Source organism: Anomaloglossus baeobatrachus, chromosome 11 (assembly GCF_048569485.1).
Source record: "Anomaloglossus baeobatrachus isolate aAnoBae1 chromosome 11, aAnoBae1.hap1, whole genome shotgun sequence".
Lineage (NCBI taxonomy): Eukaryota > Metazoa > Chordata > Amphibia > Anura > Aromobatidae > Anomaloglossus > Anomaloglossus baeobatrachus.
Genome location: NC_134363.1, coordinates 31,356,304 through 31,378,595, shown reverse-complemented (window position 1 = coordinate 31,378,595; position 22,292 = coordinate 31,356,304). Strand labels below are relative to the sequence as shown.

At 51.5% G+C, this 22,292-nt stretch overlaps 1 protein-coding gene across 1 annotated transcript in view; it reads left to right on the top strand.

The window, feature by feature from the left end:
- Positions 1–18,985, top strand: part of LOC142256218 (transmembrane protease serine 3-like) — a 33,920-nt gene extending 14,935 nt beyond the window's left edge. Inside the window, exons 8-14 of the mRNA XM_075327790.1 lie at positions 142–185; positions 3,378–3,543; positions 3,618–3,787; positions 6,298–6,393; positions 7,945–8,087; positions 18,617–18,769; positions 18,905–18,985. Coding sequence (XP_075183905.1) covers positions 142–185; positions 3,378–3,543; positions 3,618–3,787; positions 6,298–6,393; positions 7,945–8,087; positions 18,617–18,769; positions 18,905–18,925 — 793 coding nt within the window. The 3' untranslated portion in view covers positions 18,926–18,985. The remainder of the gene's footprint in view (positions 1–141; positions 186–3,377; positions 3,544–3,617; positions 3,788–6,297; positions 6,394–7,944; positions 8,088–18,616; positions 18,770–18,904) is intronic.
- The last annotated feature ends 3,307 nt before the right edge of the window (positions 18,986–22,292 follow it).

Below are 22,292 nucleotides of genomic sequence, written 5' to 3'. Positions count from 1 at the left end.
AGCCGTACATCACCAAGCACAATGCAGAGCCGTACATCACCAAGCACAATGCCGAGTGTTGGACAGAGAAGTGTAAAACTGCCACCACTGAACTCTGGCGGAGATGTGTTCTGTGCTATGTTTTTTTGTGTTTTTTTGCAGAGAAAACTGTCCAAATGAAGAGGGCATATCTCTACACTGCACAGGTGAGAAGAAGAAAAAAATTAAAAGATTTGACTGATACAAATACATGGGATTTGTAGTGGAATTTTTGTCAAAAATCTTAATCCCTGTAATATAATTTTTGACCACTAGGTGGAGACATAGAGTTGATAGATTAGCACAGGATCTGTTCTGTATGCTGCAGCCACTATCAAAGCTGCACCAACCATTACCCGAATCCAGGGGTCTGTTCTCAGTAGATTTAACATTTATTAACCCTTTGCAATGTTTTTTTTGTAATGAAGATCATGTTTATGTAAGTTACAGAAGCTCCAAATATTAATATCTGTCAGACACGGGTGTCCCCGAGTCTCTTGTGCACCTGCTCCAAAAAAGGGACACTCCCATCATCACAGATGGACATAGGCAGATAGTTCTTATATAAACAAGCACTTTTGTAATTTACTGCATATTAAAATTTGCGGCGGTTCTTAAGATATTAACACTTTTTTGTTTTGTTTACAGCTCGTTGCCTAGGAAACCGACCACCGCAGCCGTCTGAAATGTAAACACCGCTCTGAAGCTGGCCGGGATCAGGGAGTGATGGTGTGAGTGGGCTCCAGTGATCCTGACCAGCTTCAATAGAAACGGGCAAACTCCGGAGCATGGAAGCATTGCGCATGTTCTGCTTGTCTAGTGGTCTGTTTCCAAGGCAACGTGCTGTAAACAAAAATGTAAACAATAGAAAAATGTGAATATCTCAAGAACGGCTGAAAATTTTTGTAAGCAGTAAATTACAAAATTGCTTGGATTTACGATTGCCATTTATGAAGCTGGAAATAATCCTTTATCCTGGGTTCACATTTTACAGTCGAAGATCTATTTTTCTCTATTTTTGTTTTTTTACCTGAGTAGCTGTATGAAAGCTTAAGTTGTATGTGTCAGTGTCACAAAACAGCGCAATATTGCTCTGACAAGGTAACCTATTAGATCCTTCCTCTGGCAGGAGGCCATTGTTAAGCGGCGGGGGCTAATGAGCGACAGAGGGAGAAATCTCCCTCTGTCAAACGTCTCAGATGCTGCAGTCGCTAATTAAAGTGGCACCTAAGACATTAAAAACCGCAAACACTTCCCTGCCTTTACGATTCCATCAGAGTAGATGTCTCCTCTCACACAGTACTGATGAACGTCTGCCAATCAGTTGACACTGATTGGCTGCAGCGGTCATGTAACACAATTTTAAGCATGGCACAAGCGACGTCTGTGAAACGTTGCCACTGCTGGAAATAAGTATCCATTGTTTTTATGTGGCCCTGAATTGATTGTCCCTCTAAAATAGTTGTCTGGCCATATGGTATTGATATTAAATCAGCCCTGAAATATCTTATACAAACATAGAAATGCGTTTTTAGGTGCACCGTCCCTTTAATTCACACGCAGAGCGTGTAACAATCTTACAGTCAGGATGATCCTGACATGAGTGCACAGCATTAAGATTAGTTATGGCCTTTGCGAACAGAAAACAACTCAGAATTTATCATAACCAGAAGGGGTGAATAATTCATGGAGGACGACCTCAATACCTGGAATAAGTTTTCACTCGGAACCCATTAGCCTCTGACTTCTCCTTTTTATTTAGTAAGCGGATGACTCGCGGGTAATGGGGATCTTAATTTTTTGTCCCCACTGTGGAAAAAGCCTGGTGGAGAAAACGCTCCAAACTTGGCTCAAGCCTGGTGGGGGAAATACTCCAAACTTGGCTCAAGCCTGGTGGGGGAAATACTCCAAACTTGGCTCAAGCCTGGTGAGAAAAATGCTCCAAACTTGTCTCAAGCCTAGTGGGGATAAACCTCCAAACTTGGCTCAAGCCTGGTGAGTAAAATGCTCCAAACTTGGCTCAAGTCTGGTGGGAATAATACTCCAAACTTGGCTCAAGTCTCCTAGGAAAAATACTCCAAACTTGGCTTAAACCTGGTGGGGAAAATGCTCCAAACTTGGCTCAAGCCTGATGGAGAAAATGCTCCAAATTTGGCTCAAGCCTGGTGGAGAAAATGCTCCAAACGTGGCTCAAGCCTGGTGAGGAAAATGCTCCAAACTTGGCTCAAGGCTGGTGGAGAAAATGCTCCAAACTTGGCTCAAGCCTGGTGAGGAAAATGCTCCAAACTTGGCTCAAGGCTGGTGGGGAAAATGCTCCAAACTTGGCTCACGCCTGGTGAGGAAAATGCTCCAAACTTGGCTCAAGCCTGGTGAGGAAAATGCTCCAAACTTGGCTCAAGCCTGGTGAGGAAAATGCTCCAAACTTGGCTCAAGCCTGGTGAGGAAAATGCTCCAAACTTGGCTCAAGCCTGGTGGAGAAAATACTCCAAACTTGGCTCAAGCCTGGTGGGGAAAATGTTCCAAACTTGGCTCAAGCCTGGTGGAGAAAATACTCCAAACTTGGCTCAAGCCTGGTGGAGAAACTGCTCCAAACTTGGCTCAAGCCTGGTGGGGAAAAGGCTCTAAACTTGGCTCAAGTCTGGTGAGGAAAATGCTCCAAACTTGGCTCAAACTTGTTGGGCAAAATGCTCCAAACTTGGCTCAAGCCTGGTGGGGAAAATACTCCAAACTTTTCTCAAGCCTGGTGGGGAAAATGCTCCAAACTTGGCTCAAGCCTGGTGGGGAAAATGCTCCAAACTTGGCTCAAGCCTGGTGGGGAAAATGCTCCAAACTTTTCTCAAGCCTGGTGGGGAAAATGCTCCAAACTTGGCTCAAGCCTGGTGGGGAAAATGCTCAAAACTTGGCTCAGGCCTAGTTGGGACAAAATAAGTGTCTTCTGATGGAAAACACACCAAACGTGGCTACAAAGGATGCAAAAAACAACAAGAAAAAACAAATTTCAAAACTGCTTTGAGAAATGCAAAATTTAACCAAAAACGTTTGAAGCAGTTGCCGCCAGACAACATGTTGTTTTTGACTTGTGTGCATTTAGCGCAACTTTAAAAAAAAATAGTTGACGTTTGATAGAGATATGTTAGAAGTTTGGACCAGTGGGATGGCCAAGCGTGGAGACCCCACTAAAATGGAGGGGCAGAAGCAAAGAGCCGATCCTGCAAAAAAAAGGCTGAGAACCCAGTCTTGTCGGAGAGGTGCTCGGGATTGCTTCTGCTTCTACCTATTTAGCGGTCAGGTGGACAAATGTGGCGAAAGGTATTTGTGTTGGGATTTCACTGCCCCTTTTTTCTATCCTCGGGGTGTAGACTGTGGTCGTTCTTCTGCTGAAAACCAGCGCATAGTTGGAGGATCTCCATCAGCCTGGGGACGTTGGCCGTGGCAGGTCAGCCTGCGGTGGGATGGACGACATGTGTGCGGAGGGTCCATCATTTCGTCCCAGTGGGTGATGAGCGCGGCCCATTGCTTTGTCCTGTGAGTAGTTTGCTCATCTTTGTGGACATGTATGGTGGAGCATTCTCTATATCGATGAATGTTTTATTTCACAGCTCCAACTTCCTCACCGTAGCGAGATGGAAGGTCCACGCTGGCTCGGCCTCCCTCAACCCATCAACGTCTCACTCGGTCCGAAGCATCTACTACAATGGGCTGTACAACCCAGAAACGAATGACTACGATGTTGCTCTGCTTAAAACTAGCCAGCCTATGGGCTTTTCTGGTGAGCTGAAGCCATGCGGTGATTTATAATTGTAATTAAATCTGTAGAGAGGCATAGCAGTGGTGGAGAGCTCCTGCTGGAGACAGAGCAGTGGTGGAGAGCTCCTGCTGGAGACAGGGCAGTGGTGGAGAGCTCCTGCTGGAGAGAGAGCAGTGGTGGAGAGCTCCTGCTGGAGACAGGGCAGTGGTGGAGAGCTCCTGCTGGAGACAGGGCAGTGGTGGAGAGCTCCTGCTGGAGACAGGGCAGTGGTGGAGAGCTCCTGCTGGAGACAGAGCAGTGGTGGAGAGCTCCTGCTGGAGACAGGGCAGTAGTGGAGAGCTCCTGCTGGAGACAGAGCAGTGGTGGGGAGCTCCTGCTGGAGACAGGGCAGTGGTGGAGAGCTCCTGCTGGACATAAGGGCAGTGGTGGAGAGCTCCTGCTGGAGACAGGGCAGTGGTGGAGAGCTCCTGCTGGAGACAGGGCAGTGGTGGAGAGCTCCTGCTGGAGATAGGGCAGTGGTGGAGAGCTCCTGCTGGAGACAGGGCAGTGGTGGAGAGCTCCTGCTGGAGACAGGGCAGTGGTGGAGAGCTCCTGCTGGAGACAGGGCAGTGGTGGAGAGCTCCTGCTGGAGACAGGGCAGTGGTGGAGAGCTCCTGCTGGATACAGCAGTGGTGGAGAGCTCCTGCTGGAGACAGGGCAGTGGTGGAGAGCTCCTGCTGGAGACAGGGCAGTGGTGGAGAGCTCTTGCTGGAGACAGGGCAGTGGTGGAGAGCTCCTGCTGGAGACAGGGCAGTGGTGGAGAGCTCCTGCTGGAGACAGGGCAGTGGTGAAGAGCTCCTGCTGGAGACAGGGCAGTGGTTGAGAGCTCCTGCTGGCGACAGGGCAGTGGTGGAGAGCTCCTGCTGGAGACAGGGCAGTGGTGAAGAGCTCCTGCTGGAGACAGGGCAGTGGTGGAGAGCTCTTGCTGGAGACAGGGCAGTGGTGGAGAGCTCCTGCTGGCGACAGGGCAGTGGTGGAGAGCTCCTGCCGGAGACAGGGCAGTGGTGGAGAGCTCCTGCTGGCGACAGGGCAGTGGTGGAGAGCTCCTGCTGGAGACAGGGCAGTGGTGGAGAGTTGGTGCTGGAGATAGGGCAGTGGTGGAGATCTCCTGCTGGAGATAGGGCAGTGGTGGAGAGCTCCTGCCGGTGGCAGGGCAGTGGTGGAGAGCTCCTGCTGGAGACAGGGCAGTGGTGGGGAGCTCCTGCTGGAGACAGGGCAGTGGTGGAGAGCTCCTGCTGGAGACAGGGCAGTGGTGGAGAGCTCCTGCTGGAGACAGGGCAGTGGTGGAGAGCTCCTGCTGGAGACAGAGCAGTGGTGGAGAGCTCCTGCTGGAGACAGGGCAGTGGTGAAGAGCTCCTGCCGGAGACAGGGCAGTGGTGAAGAGCTCCTGCCGGAGACAGGGCAGTGGTGGAGAGCTCCTGCCGGAGACAGGGCAGTGGTGAAGAGCTCCTGCTGGAGACAGGGCAGTGGTGGAGAGCTCCTGCTGGAGACAGGGCAGTGGTGGGGAGCTCCTGCTGGAGACAGGGCAGTGGTGGAGAGCTCCTGCTGGAGACAGGGCAGTGGTGGAGAGCTCCTGCTGGAGACAGGGCAGTGGTGAAGAGCTCCTGCTGGAGACAGGGCAGTGGTGAAGAGCTCCTGCTGGAGACAGGGCAGTGGTGGAGAGCTCCTGCTGGAGACAGGGCAGTGGTGAAGAGCTCCTGCTGGAGACAGGGCAGTGGTGAAGAGCTCCTGCTGGAGACAGGGCAGTGGTGAAGAGCTCCTGCTGGAGACAGGGCAGTGGTGGAGAGCTCCTGCTGGAGACAGGGCAGTGGTGAAGAGCTCCTGCTGGAGACAGGGCAGTGGTGAAGAGCTCCTGCTGGAGACAGGGCAGTGGTGGAGAGCTCCTGCTGGAGACAGGGCAGTGGTGAAGAGCTCCTGCTGGAGACAGGGCAGTGGTGAAGAGCTCCTGCTGGAGACATGGCAGTGGTGGAGAGCTCCTGCTGGAGACAGGGCAGTGGTGAAGAGCTCCTGCTGGAGACAGGGCAGTGGTGGAGAGCTCCTGCTGGAGACAGGGCAGTGGTGGAGAGCTCCTGCTGGAGACAGGGCAGTGGTGAAGAGCTCCTGCTGGAGACAGGGCAGTGGTGAAGAGCTCCTGCTGGAGACAGGGCAGTGGTGGAGAGCTCCTGCTGGAGACAGCAGTGGTGGAGAGCTCCTGCTGGAGACAGCAGTGGTGGAGAGCTCCTGCTGGAGACAGGGCAGTGGTGAAGAGCTCCTGCTGGAGACAGGGCAGTGGTGGAGAGCTCCTGCTGGAGACAGGGCAGTGGTGGAGAGCTCCTGCTGGAGACAGGGCAGTGGTGGAGAGCTCCTGCTGGAGACAGGGCAGTGGTGGAGAGCTCCATAAAATGCCTGTGATTTTACAGTATGTGTATTTATTACATTTAATGTATCCCTGTGTATGATTTTACTTTTTTTGTTGCTTGCCATCCCTTCTCTTACACCTCTCTTTCCCGCAGAGACCCTCAGGCCTGTGTGTCTACCCAGAACACGTCAGCAGTTCCAAGCAAGGGGCAACTGCTGGATCAGTGGATGGGGACACGTGAGCGAAGGAGGTAAGGTACAACCAGTGGCGTAACTAGAGTTCAATGGTCCCCGGTGCAAAATTTGGCCATGGGCTCCCCCCCATCTCTGTATATTGGTCAGATGTATGTATATACATGTATGCATTTAGCATTCTAAATCTGATAAAGATATATGAGTTGTCCTCCCACCATTATGTAGTAATGTCCCCATCCTGTTCTAGTGTCCCCCATCCTGTTCTAGTGTCCCCCATCCTGAGCTCTTTCCTGGTAAATATGTGCCCCATCCTGGTATATACTGTCCCCCTCCTGGTATATACTGTCTGCCTCCTGATATATATGTTGCTCTCCTGGTATATATTGTCCCCCTCTTGGTATATATGTTGCTCTCCTGGGCCCCTCTTGGTATATATTGTCCCCCTCCAGGCATATACTGCCCCTTCCTGGTACATACTGTCCACCTCCTTGGCCCCTCCTGGTATATACTGTCCCCCTCCTGGTATATATGATCCTCTACTGTCCCCCTCCTGGTATATATGTTGCTCTCCTGGGCACCTCCTGGTATATACTGTCCCCCTCTTGGTATATATGTTGCTCTCCTGGGCCCCTCTTGGTATATATTGTCCCCCTCCAGGTAGATACTGCCCCCTCTTGGTACATACTGTCCACCTCCTTGGCCCCTCTTGGTATATACTGTCCCCCTCCTGGTATATATGATCTTCTCCTAGGCCCCTCTTGGTATATACTGTCCCACTCCTGGTATATACTGTATGTTGCTCTCCTGGACCCCTCCTGGTATATATTGTGCCCTCTCGGTATATATGTTGCTCTCCTGGGCCCCTCTTGGTATATATTGTCCCCCTCCAGGTATATACTGCCCTCTCCTGGTACATACTGTCCACCTCCTTGGCCCCTCCTGGTATATACTGTCCCCCTCCTGGTATATATGATCCTCTACTAGGCCCCTCTTGGTATATACTGTCCCCCTCTTGGTATATATGTTCATCTCCTGAGCCCCTCCTGGTATTTATTGTCCCCTTCCTGGTATATACTGTACTCACCCTCCCTGGCTCCCACGTCGTGCGGTGTCCTCCTCTATAGCCGGCCCGCAGTGGCCTGAAGATTTTATCGGCATCCGTAAGGGGACCCCTTGCACCTCCGAGCCCGGTTGCGATCCCTGCGACCGCTATTGTTGCGCCCTTGGATACAATGGTAAATCTATATGGTGCGTGCAGGGTGCCTCCGACCCTTGTCCTCTCCCATAGTTGACATTGTCCCCATGGCAGTAAAACGCTGTCTGACAGCCGGGTCAATAATGGAGCCATAAAGCATATTTAATCTAAATTATAAAATCATTAGGACTAATCCAATATGTGTTTTCTTGGTATAAAGATAACGGGGTGATGGGTTCAGACCATCTATCGCTGCCATTTTCATGCTGAATGCCCCCGTGTCTGCCATCTTTGTACCCCCATTATCCCCCCTGGCCTTCATAGGAGATATATTCACGAGAAACCGTAAAAGAGGACTAAAAAAAAAATATTTACATAAAATACATGTATTTTCCTCTTTTTCCTTCTTTAGGGCAGTTGTCTCCGGTTCTCCGAGAAGCCAAGGTGCATCTGATCAGTAACCAGCTGTGCAACCAGTCCTCGTATTACCCGGGGCTGATCAGCGAGCGCATGCTGTGTGCGGGGTATCTGGACGGGAAGGTGGACTCCTGTCAGGTATCTGGTCATATAGGCACAATGGAGGCGAGTGTCAACTGCTGCTGCTGCAGAACCTCATATTACACCTCATCTGCTGCAGAGCATCATAATACACCACAGCTGCTGCAGAGCATCATAATACATCACAGCTGCTGCAGAGCATCATAATACACCACAGCTGCTGCAGAGCATTATAATACACCACAGCTGCTGCAGAACATCATAATACACCACAGCTGCTGCAGAGCATCATAATACACCACAGCTGCTGCAGAGCATCAAAATACACCACAGCTGCTGCAGAGCATCATAATACACCACAGCTGCTGCAGAGCATCATAATACACCACAGCTGCTGCAGAGCATCATAATACACCACAGCTGCTGCAGAGCATTATAATACACCACAGCTGCTGCAGAACATCATAATACACCACAGCTGCTGCAGAGCATCATAATACACCACAGCTGCTGCAGAGCATCAAAATACACCACAGCTGCTGCAGAGCCTCATAATACACCTCAGCTGCTGCAGAGCATCATAATACACCTCATCTGCTGCAGAGCATCATAATACACCACAGCTGCTGCAGAGCCTCATAATACACCTCAGCTGCTGCAGAACCTTATAATACACCTCAGCTGCTGCAGAACCTTATAATACACCTCAGCTGCTGCAGAGCCTCATAATACACCTCAGCTGCTGTAGAGCATCATAATACACCACAGCTGCTGCAGAGCCTCATAATACACCTCAGCTGCTGCAGAGCATCATAATACACCACAGCTGCTGCAGAGCATCATAATACACCACAGCTGCTGCAGAACCTCATAATTCACATTTCAGCTGATGTAGAATCTCATAATATGTCCCAGCTGCTGCAGAACATCATAATATACACCTCAGTTGCTGTGGAACCTCATATTACATCTCAGCTGCTGCAGAGGATCATAATACATATCACAGCACCTACAGAGCTTCATAATACACCTCAGCTGCTGCAAAACCTCGTATTACATTTAAGCTGCTGCAGAACCTTATAATATACCTCTCTCATAATACACCTCAACGTCATAATACATATCTCAGCTCCATTATAATATACCTCAGCTGCCGCAGAACCTCATATTACATCTGAGCTGCTGCAGAATTTCATAATACACCTCAGCTGCTGCAGCACCTCTTAATGCAAATCAGCTGCTACAGAACCTCATATTACATCTCAGCTGCTGCAGAACCTCATAATACACCTCAGCTGCTGCAGAACCTCATAATACACCTCAGCTGCTGCAGAACCTCATAATACACCTCAGCTGCTGCAGAACCTTATAATACACCTCAGCTGCTGCAGAACCTCATAATACACCTCAGCTGCTGCAGAACCCCACAATACACCTCAGCTGCTGCAGAACCCCATAATACACCTCAGCTGCTGCAGAACCTCATAATACAGCTCAGCTGCTGCAGAACCTCATAATGCACTTCAGCTGCTGCAGAACCTCATAATGCACTTCAGCTGCTGCAGAACCTCATAATACACTTCAGCTGCTGCAGAACCCCATAATACACCTCAGCTGCTGTAGAACCTCATAATGCACTTCAGCTGCTGCAGAACCTCATAATACACCTCAGCTGCTGCAGAACCTCATAATACACCTCAGCTGCTGCAGAGCCTCATAATACACCTCAGCTGCTGCAGAACCTCATAATACACCTCAGCTGCTGCAGAACCTCATAATACACCTCAGCTGCTGTAGAACCTCATAATGCACTTCAGCTGCTGCAGAACCTCATAATACACCTCAGCTGCTGCAGAACCCCATAATACACCTCAGCTGCTGCAGAACCCCATAATACACCTCAGCTGCTGCAGAACCCCATAATACACCTCAGCTGCTGCAGAACCCCATAATACACCTCAGCTGCTGCAGAACCTCATAATACACCTCAGCTGCTGCAGAACCTCATAATACACCTCATCTGCTGCAGAACCCCATAATACACCTCAGCTGCTGCAGAACCCCATAATACACCTCAGCTGCTGCAGAACCTCATAATACACCTCAGCTGCTGCAGAACCCCATAATACACCTCAGCTGCTGCAGAACCTCATAATACACCTCAGCTGCTGCAGAACCCCATAATACACCTCAGCTGCTGCAGAACCCCATAATACACCTCAGCTGCTGCATAACCTCATAATACACCTCAGCTGCTGTAGAACCTCATAATGCACTTCAGCTGCTGCAGAACCTCATAATACACCTCAGCTGCTGCAGAACCCCATAATACACCTCAGCTGCTGCAGAACCCCATAATACACCTCAGCTGCTGCAGAACCCCATAATACACCTCAGCTGCTGCAGAACCCCATAATACACCTCAGCTGCTGCAGAACCTCATAATACACCTCAGCTGCTGCAGAACCTCATAATACACCTCATCTGCTGCAGAACCCCATAATACACCTCAGCTGCTGCAGAACCCCATAATACACCTCAGCTGCTGCAGAACCTCATAATACACCTCAGCTGCTGCAGAACCCCATAATACACCTCAGCTGCTGCAGAACCTCATAATACACCTCAGCTGCTGCAGAACCCCATAATACACCTCAGCTGCTGCAGAACCCCATAATACACCTCAGCTGCTGCAGAACCCCATAATACACCTCAGCTGCTGCAGAACCTCATAATACACCTCAGCTGCTGCAGAACCCCATAATACACCTCAGCTGCTGCATAACCTCATAATACACCTCAGCTGCTGCAGAACCTCATAATACACCCCAGCTGCTGCAGAACCTCATAATACACCTCAGCTGCTGCAGATATTTTTTTTTTAGATATGGTAATTTCATAACAAAAAGGGGTAGACAATAGCTTCTGCAGCCACTGAGCTATGTATTATGATTCCTGACATCTACAGTGCCTTGTGAAAGTATTCAGCCCCTTGATTTCAACCTTTTCCCACATTTCAGGCTTCAAACATAAAGATAAAAATGTTAATGTTCTGTTGAAGAATCAACAACAAGTGACACAATTGTGAAGATGAAGGATATTTATTGCTTATTTTAAACTTTTATAAAAAGTAACTGAAAATTGTTGCGTGCAATATTATTCATCCCCTGTAAGTTAATACTTTATAGCGCCCCCTTTTGCTGCGATTACAGCTGCAGTCTCTTGGGGGACGTGTCTATCAGTTTTTCACATGGAGAGGCTGAAATTCTCGCCCGTTCTTCCTTTGTAAACAGCTGGAGCTGAGTGAGGTTGGATGGAGGAGTTTGTGAACAGCAGTTTTCAGCTCTTTCCACAGATTCTCGATTGGGTTCAGGTCTGGACTGTGACTTGGCCATTCTAACACCTGGATACGTTTATTTGTGAACCATTCCATTGTAGATTTTGCTTTATGTTTGGGATAATTATCTTGTTAAAAGACAAATCTCCGTCCCAGTCTCAGGTCTTTTGCAGACTCCAACAGGTTTTCTTCGACAATGGTCCTGTATTTGGCTCCATCCATCTTCCCATCAATTTTAACCATCTTCCCTGTCCCTGCTGAAGAAAAGCAGGCCTAAACCATGATGCTGCTTCCACCATGTTTGACAGTGGGGATGGTGTGTTCAGGGTGATGTGCTGTGTTGCTTTTACACCAAACATATCATTTGGCATTGTACCCAAATAGTTTGATTTTGGTTTCATCTGAACAGAGCACCTTCTTCCACATGTTTGGTGTCTCCAGGGGCTTGTGGCAAACTTTAAACAACACTTTTTATGGATATCTTTGAGAAATGGCTTTCTTCTTGCCCCTCTTCCATAAAGGCCAGATTTGTGCAGTGTACGACTGATTGTTGTGCTATGGACAGACTCTCCCACCTCAGCTGTAGATCTCTGCAGATCATCCAGAGTGATCATGGGCCTCTTGGCTGCATCTCTGATCAGTCTTCTCCTTGTTTGAGATGACAGTTTGGATGGACGGCCGGGTCTTGGTAGATTTGCAGTGGTATGATCCTCCTTCCATTTCAATATGATCGCTTGCACAGTGCTTCTTGGGATGTTTAAAGTTGTGGAAATCTTTTTGTAACCAAATCCGGCTTTAAACGTCTCCACAACAGTATCACGGACCTGCCTGTTGTGTTCCTTGGTCTTCATGATGCTCTCTGCACTTTACACAGAACCCTGAGACTATCACAGAGCAGGGGCATTTATACGGAGACTTGATTACACACAGGGGCTTATATTTATCATCATCAGTCATTTAGGACAACATTGCATCATTCAGAGATCCTCAATCAACTTCTGGAGTGAGTTTGCTGCACTGACAGTAAAGGGGATGAATAATATTGCACGCCACAATTTTCAGTTTATTATTTTTTACAAAAATTTAAAATAAGCAATTTAAATTTCGTTCCTCTTCACAATTGTGTCACTTGTTGTTGATTCTTCACCAGAACATTAACATTTTTATCTTTATGTTTGAAGCCTGAAATGTGGGAAAAAATTAAAAAATTCAAGGAGGCTGAATACTTTCGCAAGGCACTGTATATCAGGTAATTAACCCATGTGTTAAATAGAGGAATTCATTATTATTTAATGTGTGTGTAATCAGTGTTTGGCGTGGCTGAGCCTCCTCCGCCCGGGGACAGAGTGCGGTGTGCGGTGATAACGGCACTGATGGGAATCCGAGCAGAAATCGATTGCACTTTCCTACATATAAATGACGGGATCATACGTCATCCATTACACATTAATCTCCTTATCTATGTCACTTATTGATCCATCTATTAATTTCATCACGTCTGCTGCCACACCACGTGCACCACATACCGCTGCTGCCACACCACGTGCACCACATATCACTGCTACACCACGTGCACCACATACCGCTGCTGCCACACCACGTGCACCACATATCACTGCTACACCACGTGCACCACATACCGCTGCTGCCACACCACGTGCACCACATACCGCTGCTGCCACACCACGTGCACCACATACCGCTGCTGCCACACCACGTGCACCACATACCGCTGCTGCCACACCACGTGCACCACATACCGCTGCCACACCATGTGCAGCACATACCGCTACTGCCACACCACGTGCATCACATACCGCTGCTGCCACACCACGTGCACCACATACCGCTGCTGCCACACCACGTGCACCACATACCGCTGCTGCCACACCACGTGCACCACATACCGCTGCCTTACCACGTGCACCACATACCGCTACTGCCACACCACGTGCAGCACATACCGCTGCCACACCACGTGCACCACATACCGCTGCTGCCACACCACGTGCATCACATACCACTGCTGCCACACCACGTGCACCACATACCGCTGCTGCCACACCACGTGCACCACATACCGCTACTGCTACACCACGTGCACGACATACCACTGCCACACCACGTGCACCACATACCGCTACTGCCACACCACGTGCACCACATACCGCTGCTGCCACACCACGTGCACCACATACCGCTGCCACACCACGTGCACCACATACCGCTACTGCCACACCACGTGCAGCACATACCGCTGCCACACCACGTGCACCACATACCGCTGCTGCCACACCACGTGCATCACATACCGCTACTGCTACACCACGTGCACGACATACCACTGCCACACCACGTGCACCACATACCGCTACTGCCACACCACGTGCAGCACATACCGCTACTGCCACACCACGTGCATCACATACCGCTACTGCCACACCACGTGCATCACATACCGCTGCTGCCACACCACGTGCACCACATACCGCTGCTGCCACACCACGTGCACCACATACCGCTGCTGCCACACCACGTGCACCACATACCGCTGCTGCCACACCACGTGCACCACATACCGCTGCCACACCACGTGCAGCACATACCGCTACTGCCACACCACGTGCACCACATACCGCTGCTGCCACACCACATGCATCACATACCGCTGCTGCCACACCACGTGCATCACATACCGCTGCTGCCACACCACGTGCATCACATACCGCTGCTGCCACACCACGTGCACCACATACCGCTGCTGCCACAGCACGTGCACCACATACCGCTGCTGCCACACCACGTGCACCACATACCGCTGCTGCCACACCACGTGCACCACATACCGCTGCCACACCACGTGCATCACATAACGCTGCTGCCACACCACGTGCATCACATACCGCTGCTGCCACACCACGTGCATCACATACCGCTGCTGCCACACCACGTGCACCACATACCGCTGCTGCCACACCACGTGCACCACATACCGCTGCCGTACTGTGCACTACATGCCGCTGCCGTACTGTGAACTACATGCCGCTGCCGTACTGTGCAATACATGCCGCTGCCGTGCTGTGCACTACATACCGCTGCTGTACCATGTGCATCACATGCCGCTGCTATACCATGCACCACATACCGCTGCCATACTGTGCACCACATACCGCTCCTGTACCGTCCACCACTTACCGCTGCTGTACTGTGCACCACATACCGCTGCTGTACTGAGCACCACATACCGCTGCCATACCGTGCACCACACACCGCTGCCGTACCGTGCACCACATACCGCTGCCATACTGTCCACCACATACCGCTGCCGTACCGTGCACCACATACCGCTGCCGTATGGTGCACCACATACCCCTCCTGTACCGTGCACCAAATACCGCTGCCGTACCGTGCACCACATAGCGCTGCCGTACCGTGCACCACATAGCGCTCCTGTACCGTCCACCACTTACCGCAGTCATACTGTGCACCACATATCGCTGCCATTCCGTGCACCACGTACCGCTGCCATACCATGCACCACACACCGCTGCCGTACCGTGCACCACATACCGCTGCCATACTGTCCACCACATACCGCTGCCATACTGTCCACCACATACCGCTGCAGTACCGTGCACCACATATCGCTGCCATACCATGCACCACGTACCGCTCCTGTACCGTGCAGCACATACCGCTCCTGTACCGTGCAGCACATACCGCTCCTGTACCAGGCACCACATACCGCTCCTGTACCGTGCAGCACATACCGCTCCTGTACCCTGCAGCACATACCGCTCCTGTACCAGGCACCACATACCGCTCCTGTACCGTGCAGCACATACCACTCCTGTACCGTGCAGCACATACCGCTCCTGTACCGTGCAGCACATACCGCTCCTGTACCAGGCACCACATACCGCTCCTGTACCGTGCAGCACATACCACTCCTGTACCGTGCAGCACATACCGCTCCTGTACCAGGCAGCACATACCGCTCCTGTACCGTGCAGCACATACCGCTCCTGTACCGTGCAGCACATACCGCTCCTGTACCGTGCAGCACATACCGCTCCTGTACCGTGCAGCACATACCGCTCCTGTACCGTGCAGCACATACCGCTCCTGTACCGTGCAGCACATACCGCTCCTGTACCGTGCAGCACATACCGCTCCTGTACCGTGCAGCACATACCGCTCCTGTACCGTGCAGCACATACCGCTCCTGTACCGTGCAGCACATACCGCTCCTGTACCGTGCAGCACATACCGCTCCTGTACCGTGCAGCACATACCGCTCCTGTACCGTGCAGCACATACCGCTCCTGTACCGTGCAGCACATACCGCTCCTGTACCGTGCAGCACATACCGCTCCTGTACCGTGCAGCACATACCGCTCCTGTACCGTGCACCACATACCGCTCCTGTACCAGGCAGCACATACCGCTCCTGTACCGTGCAGCACATACCGCTCCTGTACCGTGCAGCACATACCGCTCCTGTACCGTGCAGCACATACCGCTCCTGTACCGTGCAGCACATACCGCTCCTGTACCAGGCACCACATACCGCTCCTGTACCAGGCACCACATACCGCTCCTGTACCGTGCAGCACATACCGCTCCTGTACCGTGCAGCACATACCGCTCCTGTACCGTGCAGCACATACCGCTGCTGAATGGGTTTCAATAAATTTTTCATTATTTTCCTCTGGATTGTCCATTTTATCTGCACAATTGTAATATGTCGTCACTTTAAACGCATCCGAGGCAAAATTTGCAGCACATTTTACTGCGGCTTTTACCTCCTCCTGCTAAAATGCAGAAAAAAAGGAAGATGCACAAACATAATAGTAAAAAAGGAATAGAAAAATGTTTGGGTTTTTTTGCATTAAAGGGATTGTGTACTACTTTAGGCTGTGTTGCTGGAATGTGTGGTATGACCACACACTGATGTGAAATGGATTTTTATACTTGCCTGTCTCCGGCGCTGCTGTTGCTTCCGGGTCCTGCTGATTATGCCTCATGAATATTCACTGCACTGACTGCAGGCCCGGGAGCAAGTCAGCAGAAACTTCAATAGGAAAAGAGATTGTCCGGCAACGATGCTTCCAAGGTAAAAAACTTCAGTTTTATTGTGGACAACTAAGATCAATTATGACAGGACAAGTGTGCAGGGAGCAAGAATGACAGCAGCGCCGGAGATAGGTAGGCCGGCAGCACAGATGTCATGCGGACCGCATACTGATGTGACACAAACAGAAGGACATGTCACTGAAATAAATGGATTTTTATACTTACCTATCACCAGCACTGCTGTTGCTTCCGGGTTCCACTCATTATGCCTCATGAATATTCACTGCACTGACAGCGGACCCGGGAGCAAGTGTGACAGCAGCGCCGGAGACAGGTAAGTATACAAGTTCATGTTGTCCGTGTGCTATCTGGATGCTAAACAGATAGCACACTGATGACACACGGAACTCCTAACAGACCATGCAAAATGCCGCGACCGGCACCGAGGACAGCTGATCAGACATTGATGACCTAACTTTGCTCACACGTTGTCGAAAAGCCTAACTGGAGACTTAGTTTCCACCATGAACGCTGTCCGACCTCTGAGACCAATGCTAGTGATGAAGGGAGGCCATAATGAGTTAGTGCTGCGGCTAATCTGCAGCCTCTCTCTGCGCAGCAGAGCCCCATCCACCCACTGTGCAGATGTGATGCCCTGGCACCGCCAGGTGGTCACACAGCGTAGTCCCCCGCATAACACCATCCCTCACAGGGTTAAACCTAACCAACAAAATCCTAGTCACCCCCCCCAGGGTAGGAAAGGCACACCAGTGGGCGGGACCAGGCAGATGGAGAACGCCCACCTAGGGGTCTAGAGAACCCGGGGCGGGAAAAACAGTCAGTTGAGTGGAGTTGAGTCTGAGTTGAAGTAGGAGTTGACTGGAGTGGAGCAGGAGGAGAAAGTGAAGCTCAAGTTCAGAGAGCAGAGGCGTCGGGGTTGGAGCCCCGGCGTACTGACTAGGTGGCAGACGGTGGTCCGTGTCTGTCAGGAGATGGGAAGACGGCAGCCGGAGATCTGAGGTGGACCAGGGCAGGGTTGGAGCCCGCCGGTACCGACACCGGAGGCCCGACCCGGAAACCGTGCACAGAGGGGGTACTTGGACCCTGAAGCCAGGATCGGAACCAACGGCCTAGCTAATTACTGAATGAGGGTAGGATTATAGGTCCTGTCCCACCCAAAGTCCCAAAAGCAGACAACCACCCACTGAGAGGGATAGGGCATCCGCCAGGGCCCGGTAGATCCCACGGGTCAGCGTCAGCGGGCAAGGCTCCCAACAGAAGTACCGGGTGCGGACGCCCGTGTTCCACACCGGGAAGTCCACCACACCAAAAACACAGTGCAGAGGAAAGTGACCCGGACCGTCACCCCGGGTGAGGGACCAGAATACACTCGGCCATGGCAATCGGCCACTAGCACCTTGGTTAACCATTGGACTTGTCTGATTCATTTAATCGTGAGTAAACTGAGACTCCCCGGTCCGACCAGGCGCGCCGGCCCTCGCCATCACCGTCCCCAGCACAGAGTCACCGGGCCCCGGGGCAACCATCTCTACCCACGGAGGGGTTAACATCCAGCTGCTAGACCATCGCCCCCGGGTGCCCCACAACAGCAGCGGTGGTGCCACACCTCACCACACACCGTAGGTGGTGACACACAGACTGTCTACGGCAAATCCCGTACAAATACGTCCCCTTTCATTTGAAGTGTCTGCGTGATCCCTGGGTCCGGTAGAATCCCTCGAGCCACACCGCGGGTCCAGATCCGAGCAGCCCGGCTGCTGGTACGGGGGCGGCACACAGAGACACCACAGCACAGCTCTTATTCGAGTGCCCCCGATCCTCTGACCTTTGTTATCTCCGTTGTTTCTGTAGATCTATAGCGGACTTTCCCATGGCTTTCGGGCAGACGGCTCAATAATGGAGCCATAAACTTCCCCGTTCCCCGGTGTAATCTAAATAATAAAATCATTAGGACTAATCGAACGCTCAGTGTTTCTCGGTTTGGAGATAACAGGGCGTCGGGTGCGTTCTCACGATTCACCTTTCTACAGACTACAATAGAAAATTACCATCTACTGTATGAAAGGGAAATATAGGAATGTTCATCCGGGGCCTCCTGGTTCACGAATAGGACAGACTTTAACTATAATGCCTTTTCTCTTCTCCTTCGCAGGGAGACAGCGGGGGTCCTCTCGTCTGCCAGGAGGGCGGCTTCTGGTGGCAGCTTGGCATTGTCAGCTGGGGAGAAGGCTGCGGGAGACCCAATCGGCCGGGGGTCTACACCAATCTGACCACCCTCCTGGACTGGGTGTATCACCGCCTCCAGGTGGGCTCCAATACAAAACCCCCAATCGTTCCACAATTTTTATTTATTCATTTTTTTTTTCCTAAACATTATTATTTATTTATTTTTTTACATTTTTTTTTATATTTACTGTAATATTCATCTCCTTCTCTGCAGACCGACAGCGAGATCCCGTGATAAGAAGTGACCGTCCATCCATTGTTATATTCTTCTATAATAAAGCACCTCAGTCGTCATGTCTTCTGTGTCTGCATCACATGTTTGCTGAGATCTGTAGTTCTCCCGATGCAGGGAAGCAAAATAAGTATTGTTCTGGTCTGTAGCTCCAGGGGGGACACTGATCTGCTGTCTGTGTGCCGTCAGTAGGCGCCATCTGTGTGCCGTCTGTGTGCCGTCAGTAGGCGCCATCTGTGTGCCATCTGTGTGCCGTCAGTAGGCGCCATCTGTGTGCCGTCTGTGTGCCGTCAGTAGGCGCCGTTGGTGTGCCGTCAGTACGTGCTGTCAGTGTGCCGTCAGTACATTTCTATCCATTCTGGTTCCCCGTGTCTCCTCCTGGTCCCACGTCTCTCCATCCTGGTCCCACGTCTCTCCATCCCGGCCCCCGGTGTCTCCATCCCGGCCCCCGGTGTCTCCATTCCGGCCCCCGGTGTCTCCATCCCGGCCCCCGGTGTCTCCATCCCGGCCCCCGGTGTCTCCATCCCGGCCCCCGGTGTCTCCATCCCGGCCCCCGGTGTCTCCATCCCGGCCCCCGGTGTCTCTATCCCGGCCCCCGGTTTCTCTATCCCGGCCCTTGTCTCCCCATTCTGGCCCCGTGTCTCTCCTCATCCCGGCCCTGCGTCTATCCATCCCGGCCCTGCGTCTCTCCCCATTCCGGCCCCGCGTCTCTCCATCCTGGCCCCGCGTCTCTCCATCCTGGTGCCGTGTCTCTCCATCCTGACCCCGCGTCTCTCCCCATCCTGGCCCTTGTCTCTCCCCATCCTGGCCCCACGTCTCTCCCCATCCTGGCCCCGCGTCTCTCCATCCCGGCCCCACGTCTCTCCCCATCCCGGCCCCGCGTCTCCCCATCCTGACCCCGCGTCTCTCCCCATCCTGGCCCTTGTCTCTCCCCATCCTGGCCCCATGTCTCTCCCCATCCTGGCCCCACGTCTCTCCCCATCCTGGCCCCGCGTCTCTCCATCCCGGCCCCACGTCTCTCCCCATTTCGGCCCCGCGTCTCCCCATCCTGACCCCGCGTCTCTCCCCATCCTGGCCCCATGTCTCTCCCCATCCTGGCCCCATGTCTCTCCCCATCCTGGCCCTTGTCTCTCCCCATCCTGGCCCCACATCTCTCCCCATCCTGGCCCTTGTCTCTCCCCATCTTGGCCCTTGTCTCTCCCCATCCTGGCCCCACGTCTCTCCCCATCCCGGTCCCGTGTCTCTCCCCATCCTGGCCCCACGTCTCTCCCCATCCTGGCCTCACGTCTCTCTCCATCCTGGCCCCACGTCTCTCCCCATCCTGGCCCCACGTCTCCCCCCATCCTGGCTCCCCGCTTTCCATCCTGGCCCCATTTCTCTATACTGGCTCCTAGTCTTTCCACCCTGGCTCCACGTCTCTCCATCTTGGCCCCACGTCTCTCCATCTTGGCCCCACGTCTCTTCATCCTGGCCACTATATATCTGTTCCCCGTATTGCTGCTTTTCAGTACAAGCAAATTGGAAAGTTTTTACTTACCTGGCGTTCTCTTCCTACTTGATCTATGCAATGTGAACATGACGGCTCATGGCAGTGACATCATACGCCGACGACATGCGCGTTGACATTAGCTTGTTGGCTGGCTGCTGTTAACTATTGCCATGCTGGAATATATTTTATCTGAATGTCCAATGAATACTGAAATGGCTGAATCCTGCAGAAGCAAAAAGGCGGAGCCCGGACTTGGTGAGACATGCTACCCGGGTGTCTCACTCAGTCCGGGCACCCCCCAGTAAGGGCAGTAATCACTAATACCCTGACGGTGGTTCTGCTGGAAGCCATGCAGCAAGATCCCTTTAATTCAGCAACATGGGGACCTGATAGGTGCTGGATTATCAGACGGAGGAGTCAAGGAATTTGTATCTCAAGAGACAAAGTATATAAGACTCACCAGGAGAAGAGGAAACTGCTGAATCATGTTACATAGACAGAAAAAAAAAAGATCTGATCCCGGACGAATGATCTGGTTCATAGTAATGACACCCGTCATCCAAAAACAATCAAATGTTTAGTAATAAAAAATTAGTGCAATCGTATTATGTCTCTAAAGCTAGTACCCCTGCCGCCGATCTGGTGAGCAGTTTTGGTAAAGTCTGACGGTGCGGATAAGAAACTGAGAGTTCCTCTGAAGACATTAGACAAGTCGTAATAAGACGTTTTCCATTTTTGGGGAAATCCAAATCCTTCCGTCTAATAATGAGGAGGAGACGGGGTTAACCACCGCCAAGCATTGTTGATACTTGGGGAGGTGCGCGCCGCAGCTACGTGTGTCTTCGCACACAGCCATCTCCGACGTCTTCCTCGCAGCCTCCTCCAAGGTGGATTATACTATAAAAGAGGGTATTAAAGGGCCGTGCCGTAAACTTTACAGTCTGAGGCTTATAAAAGTGCACAAGGGTTATAAGACAGTACTACTGCTATACTCTACGTGAATAGGAAGGTCTTCGACTCCTCGGCACTGGAGATCCAAGAAGAAGACTTCAGATACCTTGACTTATTAAGACAAGAGGCAATATCTCTCGTTCTTGCAGACAAGGGATAATTAGGCGTTTGGTGCCTTCTGGGCGCGGTGAACTGGTTCGGCATATCCCGCGTCCCTCACTGGTGGTTGACCGCTATGGCAGGGCTGATCTTTCTCTGCAGTCTGCGCTCACTCCAGGCAAATCCTGTCAATCACCAGTAACGAGGGTGGGGACATCAATCCCCCAGATGACACCTGGTATAACGGCACATTGTCAGGGGCCATGTTGCGTCACCGATTTCCGGTAATCTTGGCGTTTCCTTGCAGTGGTTGGCACATTTCCTGACAACTTTCCTCCATACACTCGAGAAGAGCGAGTGATGTAATCGAAGGACGAATCTGCTGCCGACAACTTCCAAATATTGTGTCTGTGGTGCGAGACTGTAAGGTGAAAAGTCTAAAGAAACCCAAAGGAAGAACTAAGTGACAACTAATGGAGACCCTGAGACAAGCTGCGTTATTGTACCGATTTCTTCTTAAGTCTAGAATCACAGAATTAAAGAGAAGGCAATGTTACTATATGGAGGCACAAAATGGGGACTATTACTATATAGAGGCAGAAAATGGGGACTATTACTATATAGAGGCACAAAGTGGGGACTATTATTATATAAAGGCACAGACTATTACTATATAGAGGCACAGAGTGGGGACTATTACTATATAGAGGCACAAAGTGGGCACTAATACTATATAGAGGCACAAAGTGGGGACTATTACTATATAGAGGCACAGAGTGGGGACTATTACTATATAGAGGTACAGAGTGGGGACTATTACTATATAGAGGC